Here is a 14,299-nt window from a genome sequence, read left to right on the forward strand (position 1 = left end):
CCGAGAGATCCGCTGTTAGTCTGATGGGCTTCCCTTGGTGGGTAACCTGATCTTTCTCTCTGGCTGCCCTTAACATTTTTTCCTTCATTTCAGCTTTGGTGAATCTGACAATTATGTGTCTTGGAGTTGCTCTTCTTGAGGAGTATCTTTGTGGCGTTCTCTGTATTTCCTGAATTTGAATGTTGGCATGCCTTGCTAGGTTGGGGAAGTTCTCCTGGATAATATCCTGAAGAGTGTGTTCCAACTTGGTTCCATTCTCCTCATCACTTTCAGGTACACCAATCAGATGTAGATTTGGTCTTTTCACATAGTCTCATATTTCTTGGAGGCTTTGTTCATTTCTTTTTACTCTTTTTTCTCTAACCTTCTCTTCTCGCTTCATTTCATTCACCTGATCTTCAATCACTGATACCCTTTCTTCCAGTTGATCAAATCGGTTACTGAAGCTTGTGCATTCGTCACGTAGTTCTTGTGCCATGGTTTTCAGCTCCATCAGGTCATTTAAGGACTTCTCTACATTGGTTATTCTAGTTAGCTATTCATCTAATCTTTTTCCAAGGTTTTTTGCTTCTTTGTGATGGGTTCGAACTTCCTCCTTTAGCTCAGAGAAGTTTGATTGTCTGAAGCCTTCTTCTCTCAACTCGTCAAAGTCATTCTCCATCCAGCTTTGTTCCATTGCTGGCGAGGAGCTGCATTCCTTTGGAGGAAGGGAGGCACTCTGATTTTTAGAATTTTCAGCTTTTCTGCTCTGTTTTTTCCCCATCTTTGTGGTGTTATCTACCTTTGGTCTTTGATGATGGTGACGTACAGATGGGGTTTTGGTGTGGATGTCCTTTCTGTTCGTTACTTTTCCTTCTAACAGTCAGGACCTCAGCTGCAGGTCTGTTGGAGTTTGCTGGAGGTCCACTCCAGACCCTGTTTGCCTGGGTATCAGCAGTGGAGGCTGCAGAAGAGTGAATATTGCTGAACAGTAAATGCTGCTGTCTGATCGTTCCTCTGGAAGCTTCGTCTCAGAGGGGTACCCGGCCGTGTAGGTGTCAGTCTGCCCCTACTGGGGGATGCCTCCCAGTTAGGCTACTCGGGGGTCAGGGACCCACTTGAGGAGGCAGTCTGTCCATTCTCAGATCTCAAACTCCGTGCTGGGAGAACCACTACTCTCTTCAAAGCTGTCAGACAGGGACATTTAAATCTGCAGGGGTTTCTGCTGCCTTTTGTTTGGCTATGCCCTGTCCCCAGAGGTAGAGTCTACAGAGGCAGGCAGGCCTCTTTGAGCTGCGGTGGGCTCCACCCAGTTCGAGCTTCCAGGCCACTTTGTTTACCTACTCAAGCCTCAGCAATGGCGGGTGCCCCTCTCCCAGCCTTGCTGCCGCCTTGCAGTTAGACCTCAGACTGCTGTGCTAGCAATGAGGGAGGCTCCGTGGGCATGGGACCCTCCGAGCCAGGCGCCGGATATAGTCTCCTGGTGTGCCGTTTGCTAAGACCCTTGGAAAAGCGCAGTATTAGGGAGGGAGTGACCTGATTTTCCGGGTGCTGTGTGTCACGGTTTCCCTTGGCTAGGAAAGGGAATTCCCTTCCCCCTTGCGCTTCCTGGGTGAGGCTATGCCCTGCCCTGCTTCGGCTCTCGCTCGGTGGGCTGCACCCACTGTCCTGCACCCACTGTCCAACACACCCCAGTGAGATCAACCTGGTACCTCAGTTGGAAATGCAGAAATCAGTCATCTTCTGCATCACTCACTCTGGGACCTGTAGCCTGGAGCTGTTCCTATTTGGCCATCTTGGAACCACCCAACCCACATTATTTATTAAAACATAAGACTTTTTAAAAGTATTTAAAGTGACCACCCATAAGCCTTCTTCTGATTTGTTATAAGAAATAATTTAAACTGAAATGGGCTATTCCTCTTTATACACACTACACTATTCTCATAAAAAATTAGATTTAGGACACTTCCGAGATCTTCTGTTAAAATGTAGATACCTCGGAATGTGTGGGGAGGTCATACAAAAATATTACAAGCTCCAATACCTGCACTTGCAGACAACATATAAACAATTAGCATCTTCATTCATATATCTAATGAGTATTTACTGAGTAACTTCTAGCATACTAAGGACTGTTGCGAGGCCTTATAAAAACAAATTGAACAATATGGGTAGAATTCTTCTTTTTTTAAAATTTACATTCTAGTGAGAAGACAAACAAGCAATCAAGTCAATAAATAAGATGATTTAAGAAGACAGACTGTAAAATGAATCATTATTTAACATGCTACTAAGAAATGCATCCTGATTTCAGAGATGTTAAAATATAACTTATACATTGCTGATGGGAAAGTAAATGCTATAGTCACTCTTCAAAATAGTTTAGCACTTTCTTACAAAAGAAAACCTGCATTACCATATGACCTTGAGGTTTTTATCCCAGAGAAATGAAAAATTACATTCACAGAAAATTCTATACAAAGAACATTCATAAAAGCTTTATTTTTAATAGCCAAAAACTAGAATCAGCACAGATGTCCTTCAACAAGTGAATGGTTAAATAAACTGTGATACAGCTGTACTATTGAATACAACTCAGCAATAGTAAGGAACAAACTACTGATACAGGCAACAACTTGAATGAATCTCCAGGGAATTATACTAAGTGAAAAAAGCAAATCCCAAAAGGTCATATATTTTAAAGTATAATCCTATGTCTATAACATTTTTCAAATTAGAACTTTTTAAAAATAGAGGACAGATTAGCGGTTGCCAGGAGCTAGGAATGAGAGAGGGTAGGGAGGTGTATAGGAGAGTGGTGCATATAGTTATAAAAGAACAACACAAGAGATCATTGTAGTGATGGAACTGTTCAGATAGGAACAGATAAACCTACAGATAGGAAAAAATTGTATAGAATTTACCCACATACACATACATACAGATGAATATACAGTAAAACTGGGGAAATCCTAATAAAATATATGAATTGTATTAATGTCAGTGTCCTGGTTGTGATGTTATGCTATAGTTTTTCAAAATGTTACCATTGGGAGAAAGCGCAAATAGTCTAAGGGATCTTTGTACTGTTTCTTACAACTGCATGTGAATCTATAATTATTTCCATTTAATTTTCAGTTTAAAAAATGTATATCTCAGAATCTTTGAAATTTAGTAAGTACAACGAAGGAAACAAAGGGCAACATAAGAGATTGAGGGCAAGGAGGTTCCTTTAACTAGGGTGGCAGGGAAGGGCTCCCAGATGTGCCACATGAGCTGGACCCTAAAGGATGAGAAAGATCCAGCCATGATGGCAGAGAGACCCCATGTATGTACAATGGCCTTAAGGTAAGAAAGGGCTTGAGTGCTACAAGAATGAAACAGGCTGGTAAAGATGGAGTTGTTAATCTTCAGCAACTTCAGGAAGAAAGAGGTCTAGGAAGTGGTCAGAACTGCAGAAAGAGCCAAACCTTGGTAAGGAGTTGGGCTTTTATGCTAACAGCAAAGAGAAGAAAGCCTTAGCAATCATTAGGCAAGAATAAGAACAACAGTAAGAGGAAGACCGGGCATCTGGGGAGACTGGAGGAAAGCAACAGTGGCAAGAGATTGCAAACACACCTCAATTACTTCACCATTTTGCTTCGGACTAGCCTTGGCCAAATTAATGACATTGCTGCTGATAAAAACACTAAACATTTCCAAGGGTCACAGTCAAACCATTAGCAACTAGAAAGGGATGACTGCAAAGTGGGGCTCCTTCACTGCTAGGACAGGCTCTAGAATTATGTGTGCTCAACTGTGAAAGCCTGTGTTTGTGTAAATTTTTTTGCTAAGAGAACCAAAACTTTCATCTGCGCATGTTCAATATCAAGTAGACAAAAGTGCTTTAAATGCTCAGTTTTGTGCTTGAGGTCACAGTTCTGCATAATGATTTGAAATCTGAGGCTAGGCATGGTGGTTCAGACCTGTAATTACAGCACTTTTGGGGGCTGAGGCAGGCGAATCACGTGAGGCCAGGAGTTCAAGACCAGCCTGACCAACATGATGAAACCCTGTCTCTACTAAAAACACAAAAATTAGCCAGGCATGGTGGCGTGCACCTGTAATCTCAGCTACCCAGGAGGTTGAGGAAGGAGAATTGCTTGAACTTGGGAGGTGGAGGTTGCAGTGGGCTGAGATTGCACCACTGCACTCCAGCCTGTGTGACAGAGGGAGACTCTGTCTCAAAACAAACAAACAAAAAAAGATCTGAAATATGAGAGATATTATGGAAGTAAATGTTTTAAAATCACAATTTTTCTTTTCAAATTACAATATTTTTTCAAAGCAATAAAAGTGTTAAACACCTCAATGACTAACTTAAAGAATGTCTGATGAACTATTAACTAAAATTATATATTAAGATATAAAATTATAGATTATAAATTGCATAATTTAAATTATACAATTGAGGGTTCATGACATTTCCTTATAACCACTTTTAACTCCCTTAATTACTGTGTCCTTCTTGTTAACAGCACCTCTCACAAGTTACTGCAGCAAGGTACATTTTTCTATATTAAACTGTCAAAAAGGATAATCAATTCAGGTGAGATTCTGGCAAAATTGTTTCACTTATGCATTGCTATTACATTCTATAATATATTCATATTTGTTTTATATTAAATTAATATCATCAAATATTTATCAAGTAAAACTGATGCTCTAGACACTCCCCTGGGCTCCATCTGGTACCAGTACACTAGCAGAGAAGGCATTTAACTGTGAGGCATTAGAAGTATTAAAATAATTAATATGGGCCAAGCGTGGTGGCTCACGCCTGTAATCCCAGCACTTTGGGAGGCCAAGGCGGGTGGATCATCAGGTCAGGAGATCGAGACCATCCTGACTAATACAGTGAAACCCCATCTCTATTAAAAATACAAAAAATTAGCTGGGCATGGTGGCACATGCCTGTAGTCCCAGCTACTTGGGAGGCTGAGGCAGGAGAATCACGTGAACCCAGGAGGCAGAGGTTGCAGTGAGCCGAGATCACGCCACTGCACTCCAGCCTGGGTGACAGAGCAAGACTCCATCTAAAAATAAATAAATAAAAATAAAATAAAATAAAATAATTAATGTGGAATACTGATTATGACATAAAATACTGTAGGTCTGACACCATTTAAAGAGCTGGAAAACTGTGTTTACCCTTTGATTCGGTAATCTCACATTCAGGAGTGAGGGCAAATTTGAGACAAATGACAGAACAGATGATTTCATGATGTTGCTATTGTCACTGTCACCATCATCATTGTCATTTACTGATGCCTACTATGTATCAGGCATAATTTGGTGTTATTGGCTTTGAGACAGGATCTCACTGTGTCACCCAGACAGAGTGCCCTGGAGTGCAGTGGCAATCACTGCAGCCTCGAACTCCTGGGCTCAAACAATCCTCTCACTGCAGCCTACCAAGTAGCAGGGACTACAGGTCCATATCACCACGTTCAGCTAATTTTGCATTATTTGTAGAGATGAGGTCTTAGCATATTTCCCAAGCTGGTCTTGAACTTCTGGCCTCAAGCAATCCCCCTGCCTCAGCCTTCCAAAGTGTTGAGATTACAGGCACGAGCCATCACGCCTGTAATGATAAGAGCTTGTAATAGTCTGCTAGTTATCTATAATATCTCAATATCCATCCTGAGCTTTTATGAAAAACGATATTTGGGCTCTTCATTCATCTAGTCTGTATCTTTTCCATTTCTCAAGAACAGAAACACAAATTCTCACTAACACGTGAAACTCTGGTCCACCACAAACCTCCTTAGAACTTCCTGAGGTACAAGTATCGGAGTCTACCACATACACCTTTGATTGACTATTATTAAACTTCACTGGAATGGGCAGTGTGTGCATATGTCTTCTTAATGTCCTAAAACAAAATAGGTGGGAAATAATATAATTAAGTCTACAATTAAGGGACATTTACAGAAAAACAAAATAATATCCAAATCACAGAAGAAATAGATTACCTTCATTAGAAGAGAATTATTCCAAGATTTTACAAGTTCAGCAGCTCTTAAGTCTTGCCAACTTATAAAGTTGTGAAAATGATTTCCTGTTTTCCTAGAAAGAATAAAACAGTATTTTGAGACCCAGCATAAATCAGAGACTATGTTAAAGATGTGCCATAAGAGAAAGCAAAATTAGAGGCCATACTATAATTGCAAAGTATAATTTAGTTAGATGTGCCTTTCTGAATGATTTCTTCTGGATTTTATAAGTTGAATCAACACTGCACAACAATTATGTGACATATAGTATGAAATGTATATACTTCCAATACCAAAACTAACTAAGGAAAAGGCCTTTGAAGACCTGCTCTACACACTTTAAAGGCAGATTTTTTAAAAGCCAATGCTATTCCCCTTCATTGCACTTATCCTGATACACATAATCCAATAAAAACCTCTGACCTGTGGAAGAGCTGAAATATTGCCTGAGCCTAGTTCTACACCAGTTAACTTTAGGATTGGCTTAGCCATTGGCAACCTAACATGCTTACCAAAATCTCTCCAATAAATAGAAATTCAATAAACCTTGGGTCAATACTACAATAAAAGTACAGAGCTAAGAAATACAGAAGTTAAAAAAAAAAAAATCATTTTTCCTTTGAGGCTCCTGCAAATCAACTACTGGCATCTACCAATCAACACCCAAGTCAAGCCTGCTTTCTACCCCAACTCCAGGCCTCCTCCTGTGTGACTTGAACCATGTTCAATTACTAAGACTCGTTCTCTACTCTACTTAAGCATTCCACACCCAAGGTTATATCCTCACCTTTACATGTTCTACCACTGAAAGTCTAATGTTCCAATATTAGTCAGCACATAGGAATAAAAGTTTTCAGTTTTCTCAATCTTACTCCTTAAACACCTGGCCTTCCAACTCACTGCAACCTTTAATCCCTCAAACATTCCCTTTTCTTCCGACCAACCACTTCTAACTTTGGTTACTTTCCCAGATCCCATGGTCTATTACTTTAACAGCTTGCCATTGCACTCTCTAATACTTAACTTAAAAAAAAAAAATTGTGGCAAAATATACATAATATGAGATTTACCATTTTACCTTATTTTACATGTACAATTCAGTGGCAGTAAGTACATTCACAACATTGTGCAACCATCACCACTGTTTCTAAAACTCTCATCACCCCAAAGAGAAGCTCTGTAACAATTAGGAAATCATTCCCCATTCCTTCCTCACCCCATCCCTTATAGCCCCTATTCTATTTTCAGTCTCTCTACATTTGCCTATTCCAGGTAGATCATATATAAGTAGAATTATACAATATTTGTTCTTTTATATTTGGCTTACTTCACTTAGTATAATGTTTTCTAGATTGATCCATGTTGTAGCATGTATCAGAACTTTATTCCATTTTATGGCTGAACAATATTTCACTGTATTTATATACTACATATTGTTTATCACTTCATCTGTTGGTACACACTTGGGTTCTTTCTACCCTTTGGCTATTGTGATTACTGCTGCTTTAATACTGGTGTGAAGTATCTGTTTGAGTCTTTGTTTTCAATTTTTTTTAGGTATATTCCCAGGCGTGGAACTGCTGGGTCATATAGTAATTCTATGTTTCTTTTTGAGGAACTGGCAAACTGTTTTCCACAGTCATTGCACAATTTTACATTTCTACCAACAATGTACGAGGGTTCCAATTTTTCCAAATCCTCACCAGCACTTATCTTTCTTTTTTAAAAATTATCACCATTCTAGTAGGTGTGAAGTGGTATCTCATTATGGTTTTAATTTGCAATTCCCTAATTACTAATGACATTGAGCATCTCCGTGTGTGCTTACTGACCATCTGTATATTACTGAAGTCCTCTGTCCATTTATTAACTGAGTTGTTGTTTTCTTGTTGTTGAATTGTAGGAATTATTTACATATTCTAGATATTAATCCCTTACTAGGGATTAGGGATTAATATGTTACATGCTTGGAGGTTACAGTTTGCAAATATTTTCTCCCATTCCATGAGTTGTCTTTTCACTCTGTTGATAGGGTCCTGTTTTTTACCTTTATTAATGGAAATCGCAACATTTACCTAGATCACGAGCATGTTACTTCTCTTCCCTTTAGAAATCCAAATGGTCACCATTATCATGAGTACAAATCAGAGGAGTGATTTCCTATTGTTTTAGTCCTCCATCTTGGATGAAATTACAAACCAAACCTACCAAGATGCACATCTTCCATGTTACATGCTGCAGGTGGTTTTCTGAAGTCTAACTGCACATTAGATATCAATGACTAAAGTTTTTCAGACATATTTTTTAAATGCAAATTGCACATTATATCAAATTAATTTTAATGTAGCTTACTTATTATTTATAATTAAATTTAGGGTAATTTTTCTACTTTGGAGAGTTCCAATAGTTAAGAAAACTGAAAAATTAATCATCATAAACAGATGAAAAAATAAATGTCCTTTGATATATAAAGTCCAATTTATCTATTTTTTATTTCGTTAACTATGCTTTCTATGTCATTTAAGGAATAACTGCCAAATCCAAAGTCATGATGATGATTTTCTCCTGTTTTCTTCTAAGAGTTTTTAGTTTAGAGTTAAAGCTTTTACATTTAGGTCTTTGATGCATTTTGGGGTTCATTCTTGTAAATAGTATTAGGTAAGGGTCCAATTTAATTCTTTTGCATGTGAATGTTCAGTTTTCCCAGCACCATTTGTTGAAAAAACTATTCTTTTTCCACTGGCTGGTCTTAGCACCTTTGTCAAAGATCAGATTGTGTTTGATAAAGATAAAATCTATTGATATATAATTCTTCAGACCCATTCTACAATAACACATACTTATACACTTAAATCTGATGTTCAATCACTGGTTTCAGCAAATATTTATAAGGCAATTTGTACCAGGAGTTGGGTACACAGCTATGAACAGACACACATAGCACTTTTGCTCTTATGACTGTACTTTCTATCAGGGAATTTAAACAAATAATCAATTACTCAGTTGCTCACTTACAGCCGGAATACGCCCTATAAAGGATAAATAGAGGTGCGATGAGAGTATTCAAGAGATGGCCCCTGAGTGGTGGTCGGGGAAGGCTTGAGAAATGACAATGGATCTTAGCTCTGAAGGATGAGAAGGAATCAGAAGTATGAACATTCCCAACAAAATGTGCTATATGTTCAAAGGTCCTAGAGCAAGATGAAGCATGTCTTAGAGGAACTGAAAAGCTAGTGTGACTGAAGAACAATGAGGGGGAGAGAGAAAATCACAAGATGAAAGTGGCCTCATTAATTTATAACATGGAACAAGACAATCTAGAATACTGATTTTCAAGTAATAGCATATATTCTAATATTCACTCAGCATTGACTTGGGTTTATCTCCATCAACAATACAAGGAAAAATGAAGGAAAAGTGTAAATGGCAATACTGTAAATTAATTGTCTTAAAACCTTCTAACACTTTACACCATTCTGTGGCTCTTAACATATTTTATGTCATAAGTAGTTGGTATGACTCATTAATGTAAGTATCAAAACTACAATAAAAATCTATTTTGTGCAATGGGAATATAGAGTAATTTGTGTACCCACATAATGAGACTGTAAATTAGGGCTGGTATTCTTATTCATCTGTATGTGCAGTGCAGCCCCCAGCACGGTGCATTACTCCCTGTGAGCCCTCAAACAGTTAAGAGTGAATCCCGGTTCCCGTGACTCACAGTTTGTGTTGCTAATCGGCACACACCCTGATCTGAAGTTAGCTGGCAGAAATCTCCCTCAAGAAACACAGTGACTAAAGAAACAAAACAGCTTGCGATTTTTTTTTTAAGAACAAAAGGAATTTAAAAGAACCAAAATGGAAGTGATATCAGTTAGAGTTATTTTAGAAAGCAGGCTAAACACACCACTTTTTGAATATATTGGAACAAAAGCTTAACCTGAAGAACATGAAGAAAGTTCAAAGACTGAAAAAAGTTAGTAAGTTTCCTGGTCCCTAAAGGGGGGATGGGGGAGAGACAAGGAGAAAAACAGAAACAAAGTTCAAAGTTTTAGACCTCCTGACAGCAACTGTGAGGAAAATAATGTTTCTACGGCCATGAGGACAGAAATGCACCATAGATGCAGGAGGAAAAAAACAACAAGCTGGGAGGAGGAGCTGCTGGCCAGGATTGGAATGAACAATAGGTTTTTCCACAGGGTCTAGTCTGTCTCCCCTTTTCTCTCACAAATGAACAAGAAGTGCTTCTGGTTGGCCCTGTGTTGTGCCCATCTGTGTTGTGTCCCCGCTGTTTGCTAGGGCTCTTGTGGAATCTGTCAGCATCATACACCACATTGGCTCCCCGGGGCCCAATGAGCAGAATAGGCTCCATTATTTTAATGCAAAAGAAGCACAAAGCCTTTCAGTTTTTTTTCAAAAAATATCCACTATTGCAGTTTCCACAAGCAAAGAATGTTATCAAAACTCATGAAAGAATACAAACATTTCAAAAAAGAAAAAAGGACAGCCAAGATAAAAAAAACTCACAGTGAATTGTTTTAGGAAGAAGACGTATCCTTCTACAACACCACCACCAGTAAGGAAAGTGAACTGTCTTGAAATCTAACTCTTCTATTCCTTCTAACGGTGATGTATAGTCCTAGCATCAGACAAAAACTTTGCTTCCTAATATTCTGACCTTCCTGTCATGAGTGATATGGTAGCCAGGTCCTGATGAAAGCAATCACTGGGGCCAATGGCCAAGTGAATGTGACACATCCAATCAGTTCTTTCCCTAAGAACACTCCTCCCTCCACTTTCATCCATCCACTTCCCAGATTAGCGTCGGTCCTGCTTTGCTGGCTTTTTCTTCCCTGACTCACTTTAAATTTAGTGGGGGGAACCCACAGTCCAAATCCTTAGCTTGCTTTTCTTTTCTTCACATAATCTCTACCAGAGAACACATTATTTTTTGAGACTTCATCTACACCAATGGTTCCAAACTGGGGGTGTCCCCAGGGGACATTTAGCAATGTTTTGAGACATTTGTGGTTGGTACAAATGGTGGTGAGGTGGGCTGGGGTGCTACTGACATCTAGTGGGTAGAAGCCAGGGATGCTGCTAAACATCTGCAACACCACAGGACAGTCCCTACCACAGTGAATTGTTTAGCTCAAAATGTCAACAGTGTCACTAAGATTAGATACCTTATGTGTACAGGTAAGTTTAATTCATTCATCCCTTCATCTGACAATACACTACTATTTAAGATTTATTTAAGATTTGCCATAACCAAGGACAGTGCCGGGGGGTGGAGTAGGCACAGAAGAACTGTAGATGTAGGCATCAATCTGAGATGCATCATGCCATGAAAAAAAAGAGTACTGGGCCGAGCATGGTGGGTCACGCCTGTAATCCCAGCGCTTTGGGACACCAAGGCAGGCAGATCACTTGAGGCTCAAGAGTTCAAGAGCAGCCTAGGCAACATGGTGAGACTCCATCTCTATAAAAATTTTAAAAATTAGCCAGCCATAGTGTGGTACACACCTATAGTCCTAGCTACTTGGGAGGCTGATGTGGGAGGATCCCTTGAGCCCAGGAGTTCGAGGCTGCAGTGAGCTATGATCATGTCACTGCACTCCAGCCTGGGTAGCAAAGTGAAGACCTCGTCCCCCAAAAATGAAAATAAAAAGAAACTATCTGATGGAGATGTGCTATGCCTCAGTCCAAATTAAACCAATGTTCTAGTCACCTCTGCGATATCTCCACATTTACATGTCCAAAACCAAACATTTTATCATTTCTCCTTCTATCTACTCTACTACCCAACCCATTCCTCCTTATATTCTCTATGATTTCTATCAAACAGCCCAAACATCAAGACCAGCAGTATTGGTAAATTCAAATTTCTTCTTCTTGCCTAATACTGAATTAGAAGCCAAGTCCTTGTGAATTCACCCTGATTATATTTTTCAGATTCATCTTTTCTCCCTCTGCTCACTTTTCTTTCCCACTGCCCAAACTCAAGATGTCCTTTGGAGCCTAATGCTTTAACAAAGACACATTTTACAGTGGTGTGTGTGGGTACGTGGTGGGGGTATTTAGGAGGAGGGAATGTGGGTGTGTGTTTAAACCAAGAAACAGAGAAATACATGCTAGCTGGGGGAGGTGGCTGAGGTGGGAGAATTGCTTGACCCCAGGAATTGGAGACCAGCTTGGCAATATGGTGAAACTCCGTCTCTACAAAAAAACAAAAAAAATTAGCCAGGCATAGTGACGTGCACTTGTAGTCCCAGCTACTCGGGAGGCTAAGGCAAGAGGATCACCTGAGCCTGGGAAGTTGAGGCTGTAGTGAGCTGTAATCATGCCACTACACTCCAGCCTGGGGGACAGAATAAGACCCTGTCTTAGGAAAAAATGAAAAGAAAGAAACATGTTGAAGGTAATGTGGGAATAGTGTAAAGAACACATGCTTCTGAGTCAAAAAGACAATTTAGAATCTTGGCTCTATTTGCTCACTGAGCAACATTGAACAACTTATTTCTCTGTAAAAACAGGTATGATGCCTAAACTGTAAGTTTGTTGTAAGGATAATGGAACTTGGGATTGTCACAGGTGTTTACTATACAGTAGCTATTATGATATTATAACAGTGTTTAGTGTATATATGCCTCATATGCTATAGACAAATATTAAATTTAGAGTAAACCGAAAATATAAACCATAAGCACAGTATTGTGTTTCTGAAATTTGTGAGCTTCCTCTGACTCTTTAGGTATAAGTTAATGTTTTAGATCTCGATCTAGGCTTGTTTGAAAGCTAACTTACCCAAAAGAAAGAAATGGATAATTTTAATGACAGTAAATCTTTCTGTGGTTATTTTTTTATGTAAGTCAAGCTCAAATGACATGCAGCAAGCATATAAGCCAGAAAGCAGGCCCATTTCATCCCTCTTAACCAAACAAAACTATTTCTCAATTCACAAAGTTAAAACTCCCCAGAGATTTCATAACAGTGTACTCACTGTGGCATGAACCCAGCAGTAGGGTGCTTATCACAAAATGTACTTACTTGTTCCACGTAATAAAAGTTCCTCTCTGTGTTGAAATGCCAAGACCAACAATTTGATTCATCTGTATTCCTGCAGCTAAAAGTAAAGATGGATAAAACACATGTTTTAAAGCCAGTGATATTTTTCTTTACAATATTACCATATGGAAAAAAAAAATCCAATGTAATCTTTAAGAAAAATACCTGGGTTTAGCATTCTAACAAAACAACTGGAATTAATAAATAAAGCATTACTAAGATGATTCTGCAGAATTTTTTTTTTACTTGAAGAAAACAAAGGTTGTTTCTTGTTTTACTGTTTTTTGTTTTGAGACAAAGTGTCACTCTGTTGCCCAGGCTGGAGTGCAGTGGCGCAATCTTGGCTCACTGCAACCTCTGCCTCCTGGGTTCAGGCAATTCTCATGCCTCAGCCTCCCAAGTAGCTGGGATTACAGGCGTGCACCACCACGCCTGGCTAATTTTTTGTATTTTTAGTAGAGATGGGGTTTCACCATGTTGGCCGGCCTGGTCTCAAACTCCTGACCCTGGGTGATCCACCTACCTTGGCCTCTCAAAGTGCTGGGATTACAGGTGTGAGCCACTATGCCTGGCCTTAAAGGTTGTTTCTTAATAACAAAGTAGCTTTTTTTGTTTTACGTGTTGGGAAAAAAACAAATACTATGCAAAGTATGTCAGATTTATTTTTTCTTGGTAATAATAAGATTGGCTCTTAATGTAAGCAATGGTCAATCACAATAGAAGCTGGTTAATGACAATAAAGGAAAACTCTCAAGGAAAGTAGTATAATTATTGAAGCTGAGACCTTATTTTCAACACAAACTGATGCCAGGATGCAAATAAAAATATTGACTTTTTGGTCCAAATTTCTTAAAATATAGCAACTCGAGTATTTGTTGTGATATTCTTTAAAAATCTATTTATCCCACTGGGATAATCTGGGACAACTTCAATTTGAGCACTGAGGAAAACACATCAACCCCCATACAGTATTCTAAAGTTATTCAACCTGAATCTAACTGGGAGGAAGCAATCAGACAACCTCAAAATGAGGGACACTCTACTCAACTGGCTTGTACTTTTGAAAACTCGTAAGAATGTGCTCTAGATGAAAGGAGCACTTTCAATCTCGTAAGGATGTGCTCTAGATGAAAGGAGCACATTCAATGTCATAAGGATGTGCTCTAGATGAAAGGAGCACATTCAATGTCATAAGGATGTGCTCTAGATGA

At 39.1% G+C, this 14,299-nt stretch overlaps 1 protein-coding gene across 1 annotated transcript in view; it reads right to left on the bottom strand.

Annotated features, from left to right (window-relative positions):
* Positions 1 to 14,299, bottom strand: part of GK5 (glycerol kinase 5 (putative)) — a 72,470-nt gene that overhangs the window by 39,879 nt on the left and 18,292 nt on the right. Inside the window, exons 3-4 of the mRNA XM_012002662.1 lie at positions 13,071 to 13,146; positions 5,997 to 6,090 (exon numbers count right to left, since the gene is read on the bottom strand). Of these exons, the coding sequence (XP_011858052.1) occupies positions 5,997 to 6,090; positions 13,071 to 13,146 (170 nt within the window). The remainder of the gene's footprint in view (positions 1 to 5,996; positions 6,091 to 13,070; positions 13,147 to 14,299) is intronic.

This window comes from Mandrillus leucophaeus, unplaced genomic scaffold (assembly GCF_000951045.1).
Source record: "Mandrillus leucophaeus isolate KB7577 unplaced genomic scaffold, Mleu.le_1.0 Scaffold693, whole genome shotgun sequence".
Taxonomy (NCBI): Eukaryota; Metazoa; Chordata; class Mammalia; order Primates; family Cercopithecidae; genus Mandrillus; species Mandrillus leucophaeus.